The 25,994-nt window shown below is 42.9% G+C and overlaps 1 protein-coding gene across 6 annotated transcripts in view; it reads right to left on the bottom strand.

Annotated features, from left to right (window-relative positions):
* The window catches only part of rhbdf1b (rhomboid 5 homolog 1b (Drosophila)), a 62,257-nt gene that overhangs the window by 1,942 nt on the left and 34,321 nt on the right, over positions 1-25,994 (bottom strand). For 5 of the 6 annotated variants that reach the window (XM_034194103.1, XM_034194104.1, XM_034194106.1 and 2 more), the window contains 13 exons: positions 24,259-24,404; positions 23,917-24,171; positions 23,715-23,826; positions 22,723-22,797; positions 22,447-22,608; positions 20,163-20,263; positions 19,919-19,982; positions 18,465-18,559; positions 17,644-17,719; positions 13,719-13,819; positions 13,478-13,631; positions 13,157-13,380; positions 9,977-10,954 (listed from right to left, as the gene is read on the bottom strand). In XM_034194103.1, coding sequence (XP_034049994.1) covers positions 10,759-10,954; positions 13,157-13,380; positions 13,478-13,631; positions 13,719-13,819; positions 17,644-17,719; positions 18,465-18,559; positions 19,919-19,982; positions 20,163-20,263; positions 22,447-22,608; positions 22,723-22,797; positions 23,715-23,826; positions 23,917-24,171; positions 24,259-24,404 — 1,761 coding nt within the window. In that variant the 3' untranslated portion in view covers positions 9,977-10,758. Of the gene's footprint in view, positions 1-3,502; positions 3,506-9,976; positions 10,955-13,156; positions 13,381-13,477; positions 13,632-13,718; positions 13,820-17,643; positions 17,720-18,464; positions 18,560-19,918; positions 19,983-20,162; positions 20,264-22,446; positions 22,609-22,722; positions 22,798-23,714; positions 23,827-23,916; positions 24,172-24,258; positions 24,405-25,994 lie in introns of those variants that run through there. The other variant, XR_004566514.1, reaches the window with a different exon arrangement.

Raw genomic sequence — 25,994 nt, 5'->3', positions numbered from 1 at the left:
ACGCGCGAAGACAAATATTCAGTATAAGCCCCATCAAACTCCTTGCCCGTGGAACACATGCTCTGGCTCAAGGGCTGCATGTAACAGGCAGACAGTTCCAACCGAACCACTAGGGGGTGCAATGTCCCTGAATGACCACAGATAAAGTATGACGAGGGGAGGGGGAATATTGCACTAGGATTGCAAGTGAAATATTTTTGTGATTAATTGTTTTTTGATTAATTGATATAGTTCAAATATTTTTTTTTTAATTTTAGTGATCATTTTTAGATTATTATCAATAAGACAGTCATAAATTTGACCAATAACTTTCAACTGTGCATAAGAAAAGTATTTATTTTACAAATTTAAAAAAAATTATCTCAACATATGAAGGATATAAAGTGCCAAAAAATTAAAAAGGCATTCCTGAATATATATATATATATATATATATATATATATATATATATAAATCTTGCACAGGGCATTGATTCTTCCTGAGACAATAAATAAAATCGTTGCAAATTTTTTATGGCTGCAACTAACAGTCATGTTCTTTTTGCTCTGTATGCACCACTCTGCATTTAATCATTAGTGATTGATCTCTGCTCCCCTCCACAGCATGTCTTTTTCCTGGTTCTCTCCCTCAGCCCCAACCAGTCCCAGCAGAAGACTGCCCCTCCCTGAGCCTGGTTCTGCTGGAGGTTTCTTCCTGTTAAAAGGGAGTTTTTCCTTCCCACTGTCGCCAAGTGCTTGCTCACAGGGGGTCGTTTTGACCATTGGGGTTTTTACGTAATTATTGTATGGCCTTGCCTTACAATATAAAGCGCCTTGGGGCAACTGTTTGTTGTGATTTGGCGCTATATAAATAACATTGATTGATTGATTGATTAATTAATTAATTAATCTGTTAGTGATTTTCTCAATTAATTAATTAGTTGTTTTGTCCATAAAATGTCAGAAAATTAAAAATAAAATCAGTATTTTGCGTAATTACTCAAATAACACAATGCCTGCAGAGAGGAGGAAAGAAAAAAGAAAAAAATTCAGTTAAAATGCTGAAATCAAAGAATTTGGGTATAAAAAAGGGCTCCAAATGTTTAATAATTGGTGCGTAATTTAATAATCGATTAGCTTGATGTTGATGTGTCAAGGTTGGTGCTTTCAAAAGTATTAATGAGGCGTTCGTTTGGTGGTGGGGTTTGAAATCGATGATTTGACTGAAGGCCCCTCGGCCGCACTCGGGCGAGTGGAAAAATCACGACACTGTTCGAGTGCGGACAGATTTGATGTCACTTTGTGTAAAGACTGAACAGGTGACAAAAGCAAATCTGAGGTTTTCTGTTTGATTGGGTCAAGTTCTCAACGTGTTTATCGAGTTGTGACGGTCCATCACTCCATTGTACCGCGCGGGTCCAGACAGGCCCAGACTTGCCCTGTCCAATAATTAGCCATGCTTGTCTTACACTGGACACAATGGGTCTCACAGCTACGCATCACAGGTGACCCGACGCTTACCGACGGGAACACAACGAAACCAACACCTTCCTATTAAGAGCAACACGAGAAGTGAAATGCGGGGGGAGCCGCATTCCTCCGGCCAACGTAATGAGCGTATACACAGCTTAGAGACGCGACAGGTCGTCCACGTTCCCTTTAATCCGTCCATCAATCAGGCTTTATTCATGTGGCACCGGTTAGGCCATTCAGAGACTGACAAGCAGAGAGAAAGTGGAAGAACGACGCCCAGAAAGAAAACAGTACAACGCTGAAACTAAACTTTACATACAAGACCCAAACACTGCGTTTGTCAGAGCCGGCATCCATTCAGGAGAACAAAAATCCAAGTCCGAGTTTCAGACGTCCATCAATTCTCAAGAAAAATGATCATTCATACTTATTTTTCCTGCTGAATTAGCCATAACCCGAACACGCGGTTTGCATGCACATGGAAATTCAAAGGAAAATACACAAAGTATCACACGTAGCTTTTAGTGCAATATCATACAAAAATGCATCTCGAGAATCGATTGGAGATTGAGGTGAAGACAAGAGGTCTCTGGAGGATGCACAGGAACCGCCGGAATGACTTTATGACAAACAAACTGTGACTGAGGTGAACTCTGATGAGGAGGATCACTTGCATTGTGAGGGAGCGTCAGCTTCGAAATTTTGCCCACATGGTGCAGTTTTTTGGTCAAGATCCAGAGGACGCCACCAGCTGGAGAAGGCTGAAAACACACTCTCATTTCAGATGGCTGCAGCAGGAAGAGAGGTGGGAATGGGCCAGTTGTCTACCTGGGTGGTTGCTATCCAGGACCCATGTTAGTCCTGTGGTGTGATGATGCGGTGACATGGCAAAAGCACACAATTGTTGGAGTTTTGTGCTCACGGTGTCCAGGATGGATCCAGGATCCACATGCACACAGGTTTGATGCTGGATGTACTTCCGTCCACTTTATTAGGTACACCTTGGTAGTACCGGGTTGGACCCCCTTTTGCTTTTGAAACAAGCTTTTGGAATAAGGTGTTGGAAACTCCTCAGAGATGTTGGCTCATATTGGCCAGTCGCCCATTCAACCAGTCTGTCCATTCTCCTCTGACCTCTGACATCAACAAAGTGTTTTTGTCCACACAACTGTCGCTTACTGGATGTCGTCTCTTTTTCGGACCATCCTCTGTAAACCCTAGAGAAGGTTGTGCATGAAAATCCCAGTAGATCAGCAGTTTCTGAAATCCTCAGACCAGCCCATCTGGCACCAACAACCATGCTGCATTCAAAGTCACTTAAATCATCTTTCTGATGCTCGGTTTGAACTTCAACAAATTGTCCTCACCACATCGAGATGCCTAAATGCATTGAGTTGCTGCCATGTGATTGGCTGATTAGCTATTTGTGTTGACAGACAATTGAACAGGTGTACCTAATAAAGTGGCCGGTGAGTGTATGTGTCTCTGTATAAAAGGTATATAGACATATTTTTTGAATTAATTGATAAATTCCTGGAGGGGTGTGAATAAGATTTGCTATTTTTGAGTTATTGCAGTATCAATCAACATCAATCAACATTTATTTATAAAGCACCTTACAGCACTGGGCTGGTGTCCAAAGTGCTTAACATTAAAAACACAAATTCACAAAAATAAAACACATATAGAATAAAATTTTAAAACAACACATAAAAAAGAACATAAAAATAACAGAACATGTCACCTCCCCACTAAGTGTTAAAAGCCAGTTTAAATAAATAAGTCTTTAACTTAGATTTAAAAAGTGCTAGGTCAGGAATAGTACATAACTCAAGAGGTAGTTCATTCCACAGTCTCAGGCCAGCTACCGCGAAAGCATGATCACCCCAGCATTTATATCTTGACCTTGGAACATCTAAGTAAACCTGGCCAGATGCCCTTAATGTCCTACTGTAGGTGCGCAAAGTTAAAATTTCAGACAAGTAGGGAGGTGCAAGGCCATAAATAGCTTTAAAAACAAACATTAAAATTTTAAAAGCAATTCTAAAACGAACTGGAAGCCAGTGGAGTGAGTATAGGATGGGCGTAATATGCTCACGTCTAAAAGTGTTTGTTAAAAGATGAGCAGCAGCATTCTGCACCAACTGGAGACATGCAAGAGACGACTGATTAATGCCCGAATAAAGTGCATTACAATAATCAAGTCTGGAGCTGATGAAAGCATGAATGGCTGTCTCAAGATCATGTCTACTGAGAAAGTGCTTTATTTTAGCCAAAAGGCAAAGTTGGAAAAAACTAGCTTTTGACAACAGAGTTTATCTGTTGATCAAACCTCAAACAGCTGTCAAATATCACTCCCAAATTCTTGACAGCTGGTTTTACATAGTTAGCCAAAGCACCAAAATTTGGTGTTACCACATTTGGTATGCCAGAGCGCTCATACACCATGATCTCAGTTTTACCATCATTCAGGTAAAGGAAGTTTTGGGACAGCCACTGCTTTACATCACGAATACAATTAAATAAAGATGACAAAGCATCACTCCCATTAGTCCTCACAGGCAGATAGATTTGCAGATCATCTGCATAACAATGAAAGGACAGATTGTGCTGGGTTATAACTGACCCCAATGGCAGAATGTACAAAGAAAATAGAATCGGCCCAAGGACAGAACCCTGCGGCACTCCACAATACAGATGAGCAGTTGATGAGGAGAGGTCCCCAATCATGACAGAAAAGCTCCTTTCAGCCAAATATGATCTAAACCACTTAAGTGCAGTGCCCTGAATGCCGATAAAATGTTCTAACCGGGAGACAAGTACTGTGTGATCCACAGTATCAAAGGCTGCTGTGAGGTTCAACAGAACCAGCACGGCGGGATTCCCTACATCCACCGACAAAGTGATGTCATTATGAACTTTTAAAAGTGCTGTGTCGTGATCTAAACCCAGATTGGAATTTTTCAAGGATGAGATTGTCTTCTAAAAATGATTGTAACTGTAAAAAGACAACTTTTTCTAAAACCTTAGATAGAAATGGCAGTTGAGACACAGGTCTAAAATTAGATAAAACTGACGAGTCCAGGTGAGGTTTTTTTTAAGAAGAGGTAGAACCACAGCATGTTTAAAAGCAGCTGGAACAGACCCTGATCTAAGACAAGCATTGATAAAAGTTAGGAGACCCGCCCCAACAGTATTAAAAACCTCCTTCAGCACCTTAGCTGGAACAACATCTGAAGGACAACTTGTAGATTTTGTGTGTTTTATAACATCAGCAAGAGATGCAAAAGAAATGGGCTCAAACTGCTCGAGCACAGCAGAATGTGCACAAGGAGCAGACAACTCAACATTACAGTTCTGATCAGCGTTCTGTCTGACTGATGAAACCTGACAGTATCTATTCATGCCAAATAAAATACACATCCACATAATAATTCCTGAGAGTTCACTCAAATGTCAACGTTCTATCGTATTTCCAGGATCTACTGCAAAGTTGGATGGATTCTTTGTTCACCAAAGCTGCGTGGAAATCAGTTTGGTAGTTTTTGTCTCATTCTTTTGAACCTCAGATAGACAAACACAGATGTGTGTGTGTGTTTCTCTAAAATAGATATCCCCCCCCCCCCCCCCCCCCCCCAATGCTGCTTTAATCATGTTTGAACTGAAAATTAGAGATTTGTGTGGTTCATTTGTGTCTGTGTGTAACTGGACTTTTACGGGTTTACGTTTACTATAAGGTGACGAAAACGGTTTTGTTCTGTGAAAGATGTTAATGTTAAAGATGACCACAGTGAGGCGGAGGGGGGGGCGTCTAGTCCAGGTGGTATATAGGACCATGTAGCTTCAGGGGGACCGGTAACGTTACCCTCATCCTGTCTGCTGTAAGTGGGATCATCAGACAGGTGCACGGTAGGCCTGCTCCCCCAACCCCCCTCCCCTGCCTGAGTGGTGCGTTCACACGAGTGCATACCTGTGTGTGCACAGTGAGGAGGGTCTGCGAGCGAGCACCTGTCCGCCAGCTGTCGAGCCTGTCGGGGTCGACTTTCCCTGCAAATACATCAGCAGCCCCCCCCCCCCCACCGAATCAGACCGCAGTTTATACAAATTGATGTTTTCAAACCAAATAAAACGAGCTGAGGTCACACAGGAAGTCAGTCGAGGTCACCGTCATCTCTCGTCATGTTTCATGTCTACAGAGGAAAAAATTACAACCGGCAGGTTTTCATTTAATAACTCAGTAGAAGCTGGTTTCATGTTTTCATCAGAGGAGTTTATGGTTTCACTGATCCGCCATCATTAACTTCTTACTGAATCAGCCTGAATTTTGCAAACGAGGCCCAAAACAAAAACTGAATTTTGAATTTTCATCCACAGAAAGCAGAAATCATCGCAATTTGACCAAAACTGCAAAAAGCTCAGAAAGTTCTGATTTCTAGCGTGGCTCTTGTGGACAGACCAGCTCGTCCTGTTTAGAATGTGTGCAGAGGAGTTGTTTGGCCGTGACCCCGTGAGGATGTGGTGTGGGTGAGGACGGGACTCGGAAGACCCAAAGGATGGAGGAGGAGAGGAAGAAGGAAGCATTTAAGAGCAAGAACAGGAAGTGACGGATTAGCTCAGTAGCTCCAGGAGCGGATCTAGTGTCAGGTGAATGTGGGAGTTGTGACTCAGTTGGGGGCACCTTTGGCACACCCCTTAATCGGGGGTAAACGAGGGCATGCCCCCTTAGAAATGTGAAAATCTATAGCTTTTTTCCTGCATTCTAAAGGAATCTTTAAAGCTAAATACCGACTCTCTAGTCATCATTTTTAATAAGGATGTTTTTTTTTTAAGCACTGGAAATGTTCTGATTACATCCGCCAAAGGACGTAATAAAATCAGCTGCATTTATTTATTTGTTTGTCTGTCTGTTAAACAGGATTATGTCAAAACTACTGCACGGATTTTGACAAAATTACCACAGACAGATATTAGGGCATATTAAGACTCTACTGAATTTTTGGAGGTGATCTGGATCTGGATTCTGGATCAAGATTTCACTTTATATAGGCTTTGAAGTAGAGAACCTTGAATCTTCAACTGGACTGGGTTGCTTGACGCAAGGACGTTTCGCTTCAAATCGCGGAAGCTTCCTCAGCTAAAATTCTTGCTCTGGTAGTCTGACTTCTGTCTTGACCCAAGAATTTTAGCTGAGGAAGCTTCTGCGATTTGAAGCGAAACGTCCTTGCGTCAAGCAACCCAGTCCAGTTGAAGATTCAAGGTTCTCTACTATGGAAACCACCTGGACAACTGAAAGCCTTCACAGAAACATAGGCTTTGAAGGATTATCCATCATGGATTCCCACCAAATTTGCACCACAGATTAGGACACATTAGGGCGTGGAAGACTGCGCTGAATTTTGGAGGTGATCTGATCTGGATTCTTGAATTTTCACCCAGTTTGCATCATGGTAGATTAGTGGTTAGCACTGTTGCCTCACAGCAAGAAGGTCATGGGTTCGATTCCCACCTGTAGCATTTCTGTGTGGAGTTTGCATGTTCTCCCCATGTTTGCGTGGGTTTCCTCCCATATTTAAAGACATGCAGGTTAGGTGAATTGGAAATGTTATAATTGTCCAGGTCTCCCTTGCAAAAGAGATCTTGAGCTCAAAAATCACAGCTAGATATTGGGCCATGGAAACCACTGAATTTTGGAGGTGATCTGGATCCAGACTGGTGGACGTCAGAAATCTCAGCTTGCTTTTGTTCTGGATGCAGCCGTGTTCATCAGTCAGCTTTTGTTTATGTAAGACCTTTCCCAAATTTTAATTACACCTTTGGTCTTCAACCCCCCTCTAGATCCACCACTGAGTTCCCAGCCCTGGTCCTTATGGACCCCCCAATGAACACATTTTTCATCTCTCCCTGCTCTGCTCAAAGCTGATTAGGGGGTTTCTGAGGACCAGGGTTGGGACCCACAGAGCTCGATGGAGAAGGTTGGACATTTGCAGGTGGTTAGTTTGGTCATTTGTTGGGGACTGGAAGAGGCGAGGACCACACAGAGATTCCGAATCTGGACATTTACCATCATTAACAGGGACACAAAGACTAACTGAGATCGAGTAGATGCAAAATGAGCAGAAGTGGCATCTTTTGCAGACAGCGCCCCCTGCCTGTGTGCAGCTCAGACTCTGAGATCATCTGCAAGCTCTTCTGCAGATTTAAGCAGACCAGAGACACTGTGTGTGTGTGTGTGTGTGTGTGAGAGAGAGAGAGCATGCACGCGCACGTGTGTGTGTCTGCATGCTAATAAACCAGCTGCTTGATTTACTGAAATACATAAAAGTCCCAATAATACAAGTTTCCTGCAGAGAGCATCTCCACACCCTCACGTGGGAGTGGGTTTAACTTGCACTTAGCTGGTCTCAGGGTGCCATCTAGTGGCCATTCTGCAGATCAAAGATCAAATCAAATCCAGCAGTAGCTTTTGCATTCTAACCACAGAAAGAGCGCACATTAACAGAGCATCTCCAGAAACAAATGTTTAAAAAGACATCAGATAAGTTCATACTGTGTGTTTGCACTCTATAAACAGGATTAAAATACTACAATGTCAGTGATTGGCTGGTGAATATTTCAAACAGCTGTTAGCTGGATCAGAACTTTTCATCTGATCAAGAACTGGGACCAACACCTTTTGGGTGAAGAAGCGTTAAAATTAACCAGCAACATAAGAACTCTCTGCTCCAGGTGAGGTTTGAACTCACAACCTCAGCATGTTACCATCTTATACGAGTAAGTACCGTGCGCTAACCGATTGTGCCACTGGAGCTTCATGACGTTTCTCCTAAAGCACAATGTCACAAATCGATCAGTTCTGTTTGAAAATTAAGAAACTTCCGTCTTTAGGAGCTGGAGTAGAGGTGACACTAGGGGTCACAAGGCCTGCTCCTGGAGGTCACCTGTCACCTGCGTGTTTTCTATGTCTTCTCCACCCACTGCTAATTAAGTTGGGTGTGTTCAGCCAGTCAACGGGTAGGAAGCACCAGATTGTGACCAATCAGCTGTGGTTGCAGAAGATGACCACTAGGAGCAGGGTCGTGACCCCTTGCTCCAGAGTGAATTGGTAATGCCTCCTTCAATGCCAAGTAGCAACTTGGAATTTCTCTTCTCTGGCAAGGAAAAATTTGAAACAAAAACTCCAGTAGAAGTTGTCTTTTGGTCTCATGACAAACAGTGGAGCATACAGGGGTTTCTAACTGACAAACATCTTGCAGGAAGGGCTTCTTGCCACTGTACCACTAAATGAGCTCCTCATACAGGATGTTGGTTAACAATAGATTTTTCATTCTTCTGTCTCTTCATTTAAATGTCTGTTGATGAGTGTATGCGCAAATGCAAGAAAACACATGTTACAGATTTTAAAAATGACTTCCCCTTTATGAGGTGCATATTGAACGCAGCACCACGCCCTGCTTCCACATGCACATGCGGACAGTTTTTTAAAAATAAATTTTAAAGTGTATGTGCAGAAACAGTGCAGAGTCAAACTTCAGCATTAACATGAAAACAGCAAGAAATTATTGAGAAATCTTTCATTTATTCCCATGTCGGTTCACCCGGATTGAAGAGGTCAAATTAAAAGTGTTAAAGTCTGACATGAGCAGAGGTCAAATCACAAATTAACATGTGTACATGTGTTTATAATCAGGCAGCTAAAACGCCACCTCAGCCAATAAAAAAAATACATATTTACAGCGACATACGAGTCAATAATAAAACAGTGTAGAAAAAAACTACAACACACAATCCGTGTGTGTGTGTGTGTGTGTGTGTGTGTGTGTGTGTGTGTGTGTGTGTGTGTGTGTGTGGAAAAGACAGAAATCAGACACTAAACGTGACAGATTTGATCAAACTGAAACACTGTATGTGTGTGTGTGTGTGTGCATGCATCCATTTGTCAATAAGGCACATTAGAACCATTTTGTTTAGAAGTTATTAAAAAGTTAAATTCCACTTTTACTCAGATGGCAATCTTGGGCGCAGTTTCCCCATTTGGCCACTAAGGGGTGCTATTAAGTTAATGAAAGACGTGTGTGTGTGTGTGTGTGTGTGTGTGTGTGTGTGTGTGTGTGTGTGTGTGTGTGTGAGAGAGAGAGAGAGAGAGAGCGCATGGTGGATGAGTGGTTAGCACTGTTGCCTCACAGCGAGAAGGTCATGGGTTCAATTCCCACCTGTGGTCTTTCTGTGTGAAGTTTGCGTGTTCTCCCTGTGTTTGCGTGGGTTCCCTCTGACTGCTCCGGCTTCCTCCCACATCCAAAAGATGCACAGATTTGATGGATTGGACACTTTAAATTGTGCATGTGGATGTGAATGTGTTTGTCTATACGTGTCCCAGGGTGAATCCCGCCTCATGCTCTATGACTGCTGGGATACGCTCCAGCCCCCCATGGCCCCATGACTATGCGGTTGAAAATGAATGTGTGTGTGTGTGTGTGTGTGTGTGTGTGTGTGTGTGTGTGTGTGTGTGTGTGTGTGTGTGTGTGTGTGTGTGTGTGTGTGTGTGTGTGTGTGTTTGATTGGTGCTCCAAGGAAAAAGACCATTAATATGGCCTCTGCTGCCCTCTGTTGGTTAGTGGAGGTAAAACAGATTTGTTTCTCAAGTTTGTAAAACCTTGAAATACTGCTCCTGTAAAAGCATTTGATTTTTCAACAGCTTCATCTTACTCTTAGAAAAGGTACGACCAGGAAAAAAGGACAAAAAAAAAAAAACAACCAAACAGACGGTGGAACAAAAAAAAGTTTAAATTCAGGGGGGGGCTTTTTGGCACTGATCAGGACGTAATCCACAGGGTTAGAAAGTCTTGATCATCAACAATCGAGTTGGTCCGCTGAGATTAAGTGGAGACTAGTAGTACTATAAAGTACTGCAGATGGTGGAGGAGAACTGGACCCAGAGTTCTGGAGTTTAAAGGGTGGCTGGCTGAAAGAAACCCATCCAGTGGGTTCTGCCATGGTCAACGTTATTAATCCCAGTCTGAGGATTTGGCTCGAGCAAACTGTGTGTCGTTATCATATCCACAGGATACGCTGGCCTTGATGAAAGCTGACTACCCGGGATAGTAGACAGGAAAAGAAGCAGAAGTAGACCAGCGAGAAGACGGTTTACAACCAAGTACTGGACAGACGTGACCTTACCAGCTGCTGCAAGAGCCGCAAACAATTGTTTGAGATGAAGCACCCAATGGAAACCATGACGACTCATTTAGAGCCACGTGACACTTCGGGTCCACCAGCGGGATCATTCTGGAACCTTTCAGAGGCGGAACTTCAGTGGAGGTGGGCGTTCAGGTCGTACTTCTCGCAGAACTTGTCTGTGATTGGAATGCAGGTCAGGTACTCGCACCAGTCGCATTTAACAGGGTAGACATAGAAGAGGACGGCCAGGGTGGACAGCAGAGCCAGGAAGACGAGCAGGAAGACACAGATCTGGATCCGCTTCCGGAACATATCCGAACGGCCAAAGCTGAGGAGGACAAGCTGCTGTTACTTATTTAATATCATCACACTGATGCAAAAGCAAGACAAGAATTTTACACATTGGCAACAAATTACTGCAGACAAATGAACTTAAACAGTGACTTTGCCGGAGGGGACCGTTCTTCTGACGCTGGTCCGTCCTACGTTTGTTAGAATAAATGAAGAAAAGAATAAATGCCAATAATGAAAGTACAACAATGCATAAAAATCCCAAATTAAAGAGCTGCTAAAATAAGTGTTTGGCCCAGCAATCCATGTCCATCTGATGATATTTTTGGAATTCAAAGTTCCTCATGTGAAGTAACAGCACACACTGTGGTGCGCACACGTGAGATCCTGTCTGTTGTTAAATTCGCCACCAGGGAAACACAATAGCAGCAGGACCTACGGAAACCGCCCTACTCAAAGTATCTAGTGATATTTTGATGTCTGCGGATTGTGGAAAATGCACCGTTCGAGTCCTATTAGATCTCTCCTCCGCATTTGACACTGTCGATCATAAAATCCTGCAAACAAGACTACACAATTCGGTCGGTTTGTCAGGGACTGTTCTGGCATGGTTCATCTCTTATTTGTCAGGTCGTAGCTTTAGTGTCACTGCAAATCAGTTCATTTCTGACTCTGCCAGTTTGATGTGTGGTGTACCTCAGGGTTCTGTTTTGGGGCCAATTTTGTTTTTGCTCTATGTTTTCCCCTTGGGAAGGATTATCCAGGAGTTTGTTGATGTTTCTTATCATTTATTTGCTGATGACATCCAAATTTACTGCACATTTAAAGCCCCTGAAATCCAGAAATTGGACTCTCTACTGAAGTGCCTTGAGAAAATTAAACAATGGTTCGGTGCAAATTTGCTGCAGTTAAATTTGGATAAAACCGAGGTGCTGGTGGTTGCCCCCGATGATGTTATTCTGGGGATTAAACAGTATTTAGATCTTTTGAGCTCATCTGCAAAGTCTAGCCTGAGAAACCTAGGTGTTATCTTTGATAAAGAAATGTCATTTGAGCATCATTCCAAGCACCTAACTAAAAACTGTTTCTACCAGTTGAGGAAGATTTCCAAACTCAGATCAATTGTTTCAAAAGATGATCTTGAGTTGATTATTCATGCCTTTGTATTTTCTCGTTTGGACGACTGCAACAGTTTGTTTTCCTGCCTGAACAAAAAGGAGCTGTCCCGTCTGCAGCAGGTCCAAAATTCTGCAGCAAGGCTGCTGTCTCGCTCAAGCAGAAGGTCTCATATCTCTCCTATTTTAAAGTCTCTTCATTGGCTCCCAGTGTTGTTGCATTTCCATTTTAACCCCTTAACGCCTATTGTCGCATATATGCTACAATATTTGACTCAAATATGCAACATACCAAAGTGACCAGTATGCCTGTTGTCGCATATTTGCAACATACCAGTATTATTATTATAACATTATAACATAAATTATTACCAAAATAGCAAAATTACTATTTATTTTTTGTGCAAAAGTGAAATTAATAATCTCAACATTATTTACCATCTACTTAAAGGCAAAAACACACACTAAACATTTTTTTATATACAGCTATATAAATTCAGGCGTTAAGGGGACAAGATCATAGTGTTGACTTTTAGAGCTTTGCAGGGCCAGGCTCCCTCCTACATTAGAGACCTGTTATGTCCCTACGCTCCCGCTCTGAGCCTGAGGTCAGTGGATCAGAACCTTCTGAAGGTCCCTCGTACCCACTTTAAGACCCGAGAAGATCGCTCTTTCCAGGCCGTTGCACCGAGGCTCTGGAATGATCTCCCTTTGTCTCTTCGTTCACTGGACCCTGTCGATGTTTTTAAGAGCAAACTTAAAACCTACCTGTTTCTCCAGGAATTCAAGCCTTAGTAGTGAGAGGGCTGTTTTATGACCACTGTGTGTGTCTTAGAGTTATTTTATTGTGATGTACATTGTCTTTTATTCTTAGAATTTTTATCTGTGTCTTTTGTGAAGCACCTTGCGACTTTCCTTGTCTGTGAAAGGTGCTTTATAAATAAACATTACTTACTTACTTACCTGCAGAAAGTGACTACGTTCTAAATCACCCAGTTTTATTTGTGAGGGCGACACAGAGGAAACGTGCCCCAGAAATTCTAACGGTTAATATGGCAGAACTGACAGCTGATGCAGATAAAGTGATGACACAATGGTGGCAACAAACTTGCTTTTTCACCCACCTTATATATGGCAGGAAGGAAAACGATAGGAAGAATCCTGATATGAAACCACAGATGTGGGCAAAATTGTCAATCCATGGGAGCAAACCAAAGGAGAAAAGAAAGACAGCGATGGCCAGCAGTTTGGCGAACGCTCGCCACGGCCGCTCAAGGATCTGCCAGCTCTGAAACAGCTCAACGAACAGACAGGCCAGGATTCCAAACTGACTTCCTGCCGGACCCACCTGAGATTACATAAATAAATTTTTTTTTTAAAAGTGCATACTCTGGATGAAATCATTCATCTGGATCAATGGATCGATTTTTATAGTGACATCATGCCTCAGCTCTATAGGGCAGGAAGATGGCTGAAGCCAGGTTACCAGTGACACCACTTAGCATGTAGATGATAGAGATTCTCAGCCAACCAGCCAGCTTCTCCAGGTCCCTCAGAATAGTCATCTGGAACAACACAGACACCAGGCAGTGCACGACCCTGCAGACGAGACAGCCGAGGGGGGTTACTGGAAATATTCAGCCCCGATCTCTGTCACACAGAGAAGAACAAACAGAGACGAGTCACCCAGCGTGAAGAAAGAGAGACAGCCAGAGCCTGGAGAACTGGTCCGGGATCTCAGGGTTGAGGAAAGGCAACAGACCACAAACATCAGCCATACAAGAGACCTGAAGGAGAAAAAGCAGGAGGAGAAAATCGTTATGACACTGTCACGATACTGACAAAACAAAACTCACTGCTGCCCTCTAGAGTTCTGAAATCCAAATTTGTTACAAACAATATCTTGCAGAGGTTGTGGATTCAAACCTCACCTGGAGCAGGTTGTATTAATTATTCTAAACCTGTGTTATCTGTGACATGCCCACTGAGTCTGTGCTAGCTGGGATACGCCCACTGAGCCTGTGTTCTCTGTGGCACACCCGCTGAGTCTGTGCTCTCTGGGACACTCCCACTGAGCCTATGCTATCTGGGACACTCCCACTGAGCCTATGCTATCTGGGACACTCCCACTGAGTCTGTGCTATCTGTGACACGCCCACTGAGCCTATGCTATCTGTGACATGCCCACTGAGTCTGTGCTATCTGTGACATGCCCACTGAGTCTGTGCTAGCTGGGATACGCCCACTGAGCCTGTGTTCTCTGTGGCACACCCACTGAGTCTGTGCTCTCTGGGACACGCCCACTGAGCCTGTGCTATCTGTGACATGCCCACTGAGTCTGTGCTAGCTGGGATACGCCCACTGAGCCTGTGTTCTCTGTGGCACACCCACTGAGTCTGTGCTATCTGTGACATGCCCACTGAGTCTGTGCTATCTGTGACATGCCCACTGAGTCTGTGCTAGCTGGGATACGCCCACTGAGCCTGTGTTCTCCGTGGCACACCCACTGAGTCTGTGCTCTCTGGGACACGCCCACTGAGCCTATGCTATCTGTGACATGCCCACTGAGTCTGTGCTATCTGTGACATGCCCACTGAGTCTGTGCTAGCTGGGATACGCCCACTGAGCCTGTGTTCTCTGTGGCACACCCACTGAGTCTGTGCTCTCTGGGACACGCCCACTGAGCCTATGCTATCTGTGACATGCCCACTGAGTCTGTGCTATCTGTGACATGCCCACTGAGTCTGTGCTAGCTGGGATACGCCCACTGAGTCTGTGCTAGCTGGGATACGCCCACTGAGCCTATGCTATCTGTGACATGCCCACTGAGTCTGTGCTATCTGTGACATGCCCACTGAGTCTGTGCTATCTGTGACATGCCCACTGAGTCTGTGCTAGCTGGGATACGCCCACTGAGCCTGTGTTCTCTGTGGCACACCCACTGAGTCTGTGCTCTCTGGGACACGACCACTGAGCCTGTGCTCTCTGGAACACACCCATTGAGCCTCTGTTCTCTGTGACATGCCCACTGAGCCTGTGCTAGCTGGGATATGCCCACTGAGCCTCTGTTCTCTGTGACATGCCCGCTGAGGCTGTGATACACCCACTGAACCTGTGCTCTCTGTGGCACGCCCACTGAACCTGTGCTCTCTGGGACATGCCCACTGAGCCTGTGCTCTCTGTGACATGCCCACTGAGCCTGTGCTATCTGTGACATGCCCACTGAGTCTATGCTATCTGTGACATGCCCACTGAGCCTGTGCTATCTGCAGTGGTGGGCACAGATAACCAAAAAATTAACTTCAATAACAAACAATAAGATAACTGAAAAGTTATCTTTGATAAAGATAAACCAATAAACCACCCAAAAATGTATCGGAAGTTACAGATAATCGATAACCGATAAATTCCGGTGTTGTCTATGGGACATTTGCAGTTACTAAAGAACTGAAATTGATTTTTAACACGATCGCTTTTGAAAGCATCAAAAGCAGTAAAGACCTAAAGAATAAGCAAGAATGTTTGACCATACTGCCCCCTGCAGGAAGCAGCACAGACAAATCCTGAGAGCACCCACGAAATCAACTCTTTACTAATCATAATAATTTTTCTTTCAACATTCTACCCCTGCTGGAAACTCACATTTACAACAGCACTCCCACCACAGAGGCACACCAAGCACAGCCATAAGGCCAGTTCCTTATCAATTTCAACCCTCCGGTCAGGCGGAGGTCTTGAAAAATAAAGTCATACTAACTTATGGTCTTTTGAAAATACTGATAGAATAACTCCATTAATGTCAATTCTGTAATTTGTACAAAGTTAAAATATAACATATATCTTTTAATGTTGAATAAGGCACTAATTCTGAGGTTTTGTAACAAACACAGACCGCAAAGCATTCTGGGTAAAAGTGCTAAACAGTGATTGGTTCAGTAAGCCATTATGTAAACCAACACATTAATGTGACGTGTGTCGTGTGTTGGTTTAAAGATAAATGTGCTTTTGTAAAATATTCCATTTTTATTTGTAAAAACAGGCATTTTTTTTTACGGAGCCCTGGAAGTGTCATCGCAATTGCATGTTTTAAAACTTTTATAATGTTGTAAAACGTGCACTCAATATTAGTAAGTAAGTAAGTAAATTTGTTTATATAGTGCCTTTCACAGACATAAGGCCATGTACACACGTTGTCGGGTATTTGTAAAACCGAATATCTTACCCTTTCAGTTTGGGGAAAAAACTTCATCCACACTACGTCGTTTAAAAAAAAATCCATCCACATCGAACCGTATAAATGTGTTGTAATTAGTCTGCCAAACCTTTGGGTGGCGGTACTGATTAAAATTCTATCCAATCAGGAGCCTTATTCTCTTGTCGTCACTTCCACAAAAACTAAAAACATGGCGCCAACCTCGTTCGTGTGGACCGATAAGGAGTCAGAATTACTTCTAACCATAGTTTTAGAATACAAAGTTAACAAATATATGCACACAAAAAGCGCCTGGACAATGGACAATACCAACACTTTGAGAGCAGCCATGTACCCAGACGTTTAATACTGCCATGAACACTCCTGGCCAGTAGATGGCAGTAGTGGACTTGAAAAAATGTCAAACAAAATTCCAGATAATCTGTGTCTGCTACATTTAAGATGCGTGGAATTTAAAAAACGCAAATACACTAATGTCTATAGAACCCAGAGAATATATTCACAAGAGTTTTAGGCACTAGAGTTTAATGCTGTTATCTGTGGACCCTGAACAGAGTGTCTGAAATGCATTTGTCCTGTCGTGAATGTCTGAGATTACCTTATGCTACCCATAATGCATTGCTGCCTGGCACAGCATGTGCTCACAAAACCTTAAAAATTAGCACATTACTTTAAAACGAAAACATATATCTGATATTTTCACTTTATAAACTTCAGACATGATAATAATTTAAATAACTTGTCTAAAATGAGTGGTTAAAATTTTAACCATAAGTTAAACATGTATGCCTTTGGATGACTTGGTGACATTGCGATTATATTAGTATAATGTTAAAGGAAATAACTTTTTTTTTGGTCACCAGTTCTCCTTTGCTTACAGACGATAGAGTGGTTTCTAATTGCAGAGAGTAGAATAACATGCCTATTAGGAAACTTTTAACAGGTAGGTCTTAACAGTTTTAAAAATGTTTTTTACTGTTCAGCTTAGTTTAGTACATTATCAGTCTAAACGTTATTGGACGGTAATTCATCGGAAGATAATTAGTCCGATTATGGTTTTTAAATTTATCTAAAAAGATAATCCGATAATGAAAACATTATCTTCGATAATTATGTTATCGGAAGTGTGCCCACCACTGGCTATCTGTGACATGCCCACTGAGCCCGTGCTCTCTGTGTCCCAGATTTGTTTGACAAATGTCACACAACTTTAAAACGAGCAGTTTCAGGCTTAAACATTGTTTAAACAATCTCAGGCAGAGAACTGTGGGACTTTAGGAAGGTTTATGAAATGTGACACCAGAGACAAGGATTGTTCACCCTTCTAGTTTTGATTTGTTGAAAAAAAAAAAAACCCCAAACCTCACACACATCGTAACTAGAAGCTGTTAGTCGTACCTGCGAGCAGAGAGTGGCCTCTTCGTGAAAACTGCCGTGCATAAAATCACAGTATTCTCTGGAAGTGATCTCACATCTGCAACATGACAAACATCGTTAACACCATCAGCGATCACTCCTCTGGGAAATAATCAGTGATCTTTATGGAAAATGGTGTTTTTCCTGCACGTAAAAACTGTGACATGATTAAACGCACGCGGAACGTTTAAAGGTTCAGCAAATATACACGAAATATAGTTTTCTTACTAAAATATCACATAAAACACATTACAACAGCCAACGTAAACACAGCGCATGCCATCTAGTGGTGATACTGCAGTACTACCATAAAGTCTGACTGAAGGTAAATTTTGTCAAATGTAAACATTTATTTCTGATTCATGTCGTATGACTTTATGATGAAAATGTGAATCAAATATTGTGAAGAAATAAGTGAAATCATGTCTTTGTTGGAGTTTACACACGGCACTGTCACAGGCCATGCCATCAGCAAGTATTTAAATTAATTTGTCATGCAATCAATACTGGTAGTAATAATAATAATAATAATAATAATAATAAAATTTGCATTTCTATAACACTATTCCATCTGATGCAGGTGCTCCATTGCACACAAAGCGAGTAAGGACCTTGAAAAAAGGGGAATCGAACTGCAGATCATCTGGTCACCACCCCACTCCGACCAAGAACACTGTTGGTAAACGTAGTAACTGTTGATGTCACTGTGCTGCTGCATTTAGATACGGACCGAATCATAATTCTGCTTTAATACTGATGGAGTTTTCTTCGTGAGACTCCGGCGTTATTCGGTAACGTCTTACCGTCCTTTGGTTCCGATGCAGCAGGGTCGGCCGGTGATGGTGCAGTCGATGTGAGGAAGGTTTGTGTGATTCCCCGAGTTGTGCCTCGTACAAACCTACAAGAAAATACCGATTGTTCTTTGAAGGCTTGAATGTATATTTAGAATACAGACTGTTGTTAAAATAAAAATGTCAATCAACTGTAAATTGTGCCGAAACCAAATGTGTCGCGAGTGCACACAGTGTTCCCTCCCCTTTTATAAGGTTTAGAAAGGCGGCTTTCACTCAACATGCTGCGGTGGAGTTGAGACTAAACTTCTTTTTCTGTTTCTATTAAACTGGAGCAAGTTTAATTTTGACTCCTGTACAAACTGAATTTGACCTTTGTCACCATTTTTTTTGCCATCACAGATGGTCCAAACTGTGCATTTTGGACTCTTTCATTGATTCATTCATTTTCTGGGAATTATCCAGGTCTGGGTCACGGTGGCGATGGACCAAGCAGCTCAATCCACACTTCTCTATCCTTGGCCAAGTCCTCAAAGGATTCCTGGGGGATCCTGAGGCATTCCCAGGCCATCTGGGAAATCTAACCCCTACTGAATGTCCTGGATCTTCCTCGAAGCCTCCTCCCAGTTGGACGTCCCTGGAAGACCTCCATCACCACGACACCCGAACCACCTCAGCTGGCTCCTTTTGTTGTAAAAAAAAAAAAAAAAAGCAGCAGCTCTACTCCAAGTCCCTCCCGGATAGTCGAGCTTCTCACCCTGTCCCTGAGTGTAAGCCCAGATACCGACAGAGGAACCTCATTTCCACCAGTTGCATCTGAGACCTTGTTCTTTCAGTCATTACCCAACGTTCATGACCACGGGTGAGGATTGGAATGGAAACTGAGATTCACTCTTCTGGCTCAGCCGTCCCAGTGTGCCTATCGAGTTCATGCTCCAACTTAACTCATGATCAAAACCCTGACATAATTAAACTCCTCCACTTGGGGCAGTAACTCCCCTGACCCAGAGGGGACAGTCCATCCTTTTCTGACAGAGGATAACTGTTGCAGATTTCGAGGTGCTGTTTCTCATCCCGGTCACCTCACGCCTGATGAAGCCAACAGAATCACATCATCCTCAAAAAAAGCAGACACGCCTGATGAAGCCAACAGAATCACATCATCTGCAAAAAAGCAGAGACACAACTCTGAGATCACCAAACTGTACACCCTCCGGTTCCTGACTGTGCTTTTTGGAATCTTTACCATCGACAAATAATATGGTATGTGCATTCTTTTCAATATGATTGGAGCATTTTTAATTTTGACACCTGTGTAACCCTTCATTCATCCCTACAGTACACTGAGGCTGGATTATAAGTGTCGTTTAGTCCCTTGTCCCTTAAGTGGTACTGATTCAGTCAAAAGGCTCATGGACTACAGCAGTTACATTCTGGGAAGCAGCACCGGTTAAAAAGTAACTCACAGGCCACTTGGTGATGTCATCGGGCCACTCAAGAGGTGAGACTGAGGCTGGCTCCAGACAGGTTCTACAAAATGAAGAGAGGAAAAAAAGAACTGAAGAACCAAAGTCGTTGTATTCGTGCTGCCGAACACCTAAACGTACCGTTGAGGTTCCTGCTTCCATATATGTGATCTCGAAATACAGACACCATCTTAAAAACCCACAAGGAGAATATTCACAAAAAAGGCGGACAGCTCGAGGGTACCTGGGGTCCTGGTGGCACACGGATCCATACTGTCGTGGTTTTTTGTTCAGCTCAGCAGCACTGAGATGCTGAGGCCACTTCACCCACACTGCCAGTGTGCTCTGCAGGAAACAGCAACAGGTCTTATATAGCATCCTGACTCCGCCCATTTTAGCGGATGTAATGTTTCCTATTCCAGCTTCACACACAAGCTTCTCACCAAGTTGACGATAATCACTTCATCAGTGTCCCTGTGACAACAACATAACCTTCTCAGCTTGTTCCCTTGGCTGATTTCCACCAAGCTTTGTGCATGGATTTAGGTCAACCCCAGAACGGAAACGTTCATTACATCCGCCAAGGACATAATAAAATCATCGCCATTTATTTATTTATCTGTAAACGGACTTCATTTATATAGCGCCTTTCCATCTGCATGAGATGCTCAAAGCGCTTTACAATAATGCCTCACATTCACCCCAGTGTCAGGGTGCTGCCATACAAGGTACTCACTATACACCAGGAGCAACTAGGGGATTAAGGACCTTGCCCGAAGGCCCTTAGTGATTTTCCGGTCAGGCTGGGATTTGAACCAAGGATCCTCTGGTCTCAAGCCCAACACTTAACCACTAAACCATCACCTCGTCTGTCTGTCGCTTAGCAGGATTACGTCAAAACTACTTCAGGGATTCTCACCAATTTTTTACCACAGATACATATTCGGTCATGGAAGACTCCAATAAATTTTGGAGGTGATCTGGATCCGAATCCAGATTCTGGATCAAGATATCTCTTTATATACGCTTTGGAGGATTATGTCAAAACTACTTCACGGATTCTCACCAATTTTTTTTACCAGAGATACATATTCAGTCATGGAAGACTCCAATAAATTCTGGAGGTGATCTGGATCCGAATCCAGATTCTGGATCAAGATTTCTCTGTATGTACGCTTTGGAGGATTATGTCAAAACTACTTCACGGATTCTCACCAATTTTTTACCAGAGATACATATTCAGTCATGGAAGACTCCAATAAATTTTGGAGGTGGTCTGGATCTGAATCCAGATTCTGGATCAAGATTTCTCTTTATATACGCTTTGGAGGATTATGTCAAAACTACTTCACGGATTCTCACCAATTTTTTACCAGATACATATTCGGTCATGGAAGACTCCAATAAATTTTGGAGGTGGTCTGGATCCGAATCCAGATTCTGGATCAAGATTTCTCTTTATATACGCTTTGGAGGATTATGTCAAAACTACTTCACGGATTCTCACCAATTTTTTACCAGATACATATTCGGTCATGGAAGACTCCAATAAATTTTGGAGGTGATCTGGATCCGAATCCAGATTCTGGATCAAGATTTCTCTTTATATACGCTTTGGAGGATTATGTCAAAACTACTACACAGATTCTCACCAATTTTTTACCACAGATACATATTCGGTCATGGAAGACTCCAATAAATTTTGGAGGTGATCTAGATCCAAATCCAGATTCTGGATCAAGATTTCTCTTTATATACGCTTTGAAGGATTATGTCAAAACTACTTCACGGATTCTCACCAATTTTTTACCACAGATACAAATTCGGTCATGGAAGACTCCAATAAATTTTGGAGGTGATCTAGATCCAAATCCAGATTCTGGATCAAGATTTCTCTTTATATATGCTTTGGAGGATTACGTCAAAACTACTTCATGGATTCTCACCAAATTTGCACCACAGATAGATATTAGGGCATGGAAGAGTCCACTGAATTTTGGAGGTGATCTGGTTCCGGATTGGTGGACATCAGAAATCTCTGACTGCTCTTGTTGTATTTTGTGAAGGTCAAAGGTCAAAATTTGGATTTCATCCTAATATAAAAAAAACAGGCAAGATCAAATTTGCCAGAGGCCAATATGTGTCTATTTGCCAACTCCTCCCACCATATGGAGTTAAAGGTTGACCCCGAAACAGACCTGCAAAGGTCAAGGTCACTGGGGTCAAGTTCAAGGAATCCAATTTTGTTTAGAATTTGGACCAAACGTGGCACACACACGTAGGTGGATTCTGGCCAATCCCTCACTTGAAGGTTAAGGTCATAGGGGTCAAACCTCAGAGTTCTATCGGGTGTTGAACTGTGTTGTTCACCAGGATATTCTATCCTTAAATAAACTGCTATACTTACCCTACCTGTCTGCCATACATGTGAATGTCTTCATCGCTCCTATTCTGTAGTTGGAGATCATTTATCTTGCGACAGAATTTTAAATTTCAGTTGGTTTCTGCAGCTGTGGACCATCACTGACCGAGCACTCCTCTTGTGACATCTGCAGGCAGCCTGATCGATCGTTCCGAACGCAGCAGCCCGACTCCCTTTCTTGCGCTCTCTTCTCCTGCATCAGCTGGTGGATCTCTTGGTCTTGACGCATACAAGGGGAGAACTTGGCTCCCAAGTGGATTAGTGCCTCCTGCAGGACACCAGAGAGAAATTTCAGTTAGGTGGGGTTGTGTTGCTGCAGAACTTCAGCTGAGTGTGTTGAAACTTTCCAAATGTTACTTGAGGAACAGCAGATGGTACTCACTGAACTTGGTCCCACCCAGAAGTTCTGCTGTTGCACAAACTTAACGTTCTCATAAACTGCCTTGTTCCTCAGGACCTCAAGAAGACAAAAGTGTAAAACAAGTGCACGCAGAGGCTCTAATCAAACAGTGAAGCGCTCATTGCTACAGTCAGGATCTGCGATACATTCTGAATGTTTGCAATTATGATGTTTCCATTTGAGTTCTTCAAACTAATCACTGACATGTGCAGAGATGTTGGAGTCCATAATATGGTGGCTGCATGCTCCCAGACCATACTATGGAGCCACCTTGAGTCCTGATTGGCAACCACCCAGACAGACAACCAGTCTGTCCCCACATCTTGAAACTGATCAATCTCCTGCAGCCAGATCAAACATGGGTGGTGTTCCCGAACTCTGAGTCTCTCTAAGTCACCGCTTGTTTGACACAAAGCCATTGTGGTGATACCAGAGGATCCTCTGAACAGACCTGGTACCAAAGACATCCGGTCACCACCCTTGGTCACTGGTTGGTGTCCCAGTCTAGCAACCATCCGGTAAGACAAGAAGCACCAGAACCCTAAAGTCTTGGACCTTTGCACCTCCATCCAGTGACCTCATGACTCCGTAAGGATACACTTCTGATGGTAAAGTCCAGAAAGTGACTGAAACCTTAAATCATAGTCTTGATTCATGATGGAATGGCAAGAATGGACTTGTAGGACAGTGTAATGGCAGCACGTTATAGATTTGTGCATGGATGATCCAAAGTTCACGTTGGACATTTAACAGCAACTGTGGATCAAATCCAACTTGTTCTAGCAACTGAGGCTCAGTCAGACCTACATTAGTCAGTCTTATTTACTGGGTTGTGTATTTCATGCAGACCAGTTCTCGACCTCCGAATCCTGCAATGTGAAAAGTTAATGCATCCTGTTATAATCTGATATTCAGAGGAAATTTAACACATATTTGCTGATACCAAGCCAAGTCAACACTGTAATAACACTTACAGAGTCCACAGTTTCATGTTGTGAGAAGCCCACGGGGGCAAAACCGTAGATTCCCACAGCCAGGATGGTGGTGAGCAGGTGGACAAACGTAATCCAGTAGGTGAAGAAAGGCCTGCAGAAGACAGAAGGATCAGTTCAGGGTTCAGATGGTATAATGCTGTCAAACTGACGATACGAGAATGTGTGTCTTCGATGGTTGCACCTGTGATCATCCATGTCCTCAATCTGTCTTTTGACGAAGCTGTCAATGCGCTTGCGGTACGTCCGGTTTGTAAGGCGACCGACCACGCCGAGCCCATACGGCCTCTTCTCTTTAGCAAACAGCTTCTTAACGGGAATGACGATTCTGTGCCCCCGCTGCTGATGACCGTTGACGCTCACCACCTCCTGTTTCAGACGGACTTTAGGCTGGACGGCAGAGCCTCCTTTGGTCTTACGCCATCCTCGCTCTAAAGGCCTACAGTAGGGTAACAGCAGAGGACAATAAGGTCACAGGTCGTCTTGCGCATGTGGACGATCTGGCAAACACTGAATGTAAACCCACAACATGAGGTGACTCCTCTCCAGTTCGTTTTTATCCAGCGCACTTCCTGTGAGCTCGCTCTCCTCCCCCACCTGTTTAAGCGCCGCCTCTGATGCTGTCTCAAAAACTTCATCGGCATAGGTGGACAACTCGTCCTGCAGGCCGTCCTGCAAAGAAAAATACATGTTACAGAAAGCCAGGAAATAAAATAAGGAACAGTGAAGTATGTTTACGGTTGGTGCAATATCACTTTTTCATGTCTGACGAGACACCGATACTGGCACCTGATACTACAGCCTTCAGTATCTGTCGATACCAACTCATCTTGAAACAATTAATCTGTTAATTTGGATGTATTTTGATAACCTAGCAATCCAACAAAACAGCAACTCTAAACCAAGTTTATCTTGATTGGTTCTTTGTAACTGTGTTTTGTTGGTGTATAGAGGTAAAATTAGAAAAAATTGCATCACCGATCAAATATTTATATATATGGTATGTATATACCCTTTTTCTCAGGTTGATGTGCATAAAACAAATGATGACAGACAATAATAATATTAATTACTAATCATCCTTTGCAAGCTTCATGCACCCGTTTGCACCACCCGATACAAATATGTTGCTATGTTCAGTAACATCACTGTGGCCCACATCAATTCAGTCAGGAAGCTTAAAACATACAGAGGGCGTGGCTACGAAGTGTAGTCACATATGGATAATGTGGACTGTGACTTACTGGCATTATCTGGCCCCTGAGGCACCACATGGGCACCCATGATTTAACTCAGCTTTTTTTTTTACCTCCGCCAAGGAGGTTATGTTTTGGTCGCGCCCATTTGTTTGTTTGTTGGTTGGTTGGTTTGTTAGCAGGATTACTCAAAAAATCCCCAACGGATTTCAATGAAATTTTACCAGGGGTGTATCTTGGCCTAACTTAGAAGTCATTAAATTCTGGTAATGATCCAGAACACAATCCGGATCCAGTAATTTTTTTAAGGATTCTTTATCATTGCAGGATAGGGCCAATTTCAAAATGTTTTGCAAAATGAAGACGGGTCACAAAGGCTGAACAAAAATTAAGTTACGACACAACAATAATTTAGCATTTGTTTCTCCTCATTGAATAAACTTGTTATTAGAAAATAAAAAAAACTTGTGTAGTTCATGCAGTTTCGCTTTGTAAATACATTTGCTGAAGATCCAAGGGTTTAACTACTGAATCTGAAACATGACGGTAGATGCGTGAAACGATGTGGAATAAGTCTCTTTGACAAAGGGTATTCCATGTGACGTCAGTGACCCTATGGCCTTGGCAGAGGTTTGCGCTCTCCGAGTGCTTCTAGCACTGGCGGCTGGTGAAAAACAGAATTGGTGGGGCTGCTGTGTCAATAGATTCCCTTGCCTTGTCCAGTACAGGCATTCAAGTGAACAGTCAGAAAATTACTACAATTCCACAATAATCATTTCATGTCCTTCTCAAAATCAGCAGTTTTCCAGATAAAGTTAACCATTTACAGCTATATTAGGCCCCATTTCTACTTTGGAAAGGAACAGTATCAAATACAACACTCAAGTTCTTGAGCAAAGAACATTTCACCATTTGACACCAATTACACACAGAGTACACCAAACTGTACTGCACTGCCATTATCTTCAGACAAACAGATCCTAGGGTTCACAATGACACCGACCTTAACAAAATAGAAAATATCACCAAATTTACACTCTTTAAAAACGTGGAAAAATTCTTCATT

Source organism: Thalassophryne amazonica, chromosome 18 (assembly GCF_902500255.1).
Source record: "Thalassophryne amazonica chromosome 18, fThaAma1.1, whole genome shotgun sequence".
Taxonomy (NCBI): domain Eukaryota; kingdom Metazoa; phylum Chordata; class Actinopteri; order Batrachoidiformes; family Batrachoididae; genus Thalassophryne; species Thalassophryne amazonica.
This window is presented reverse-complemented; position numbering and strand designations above follow the sequence as displayed.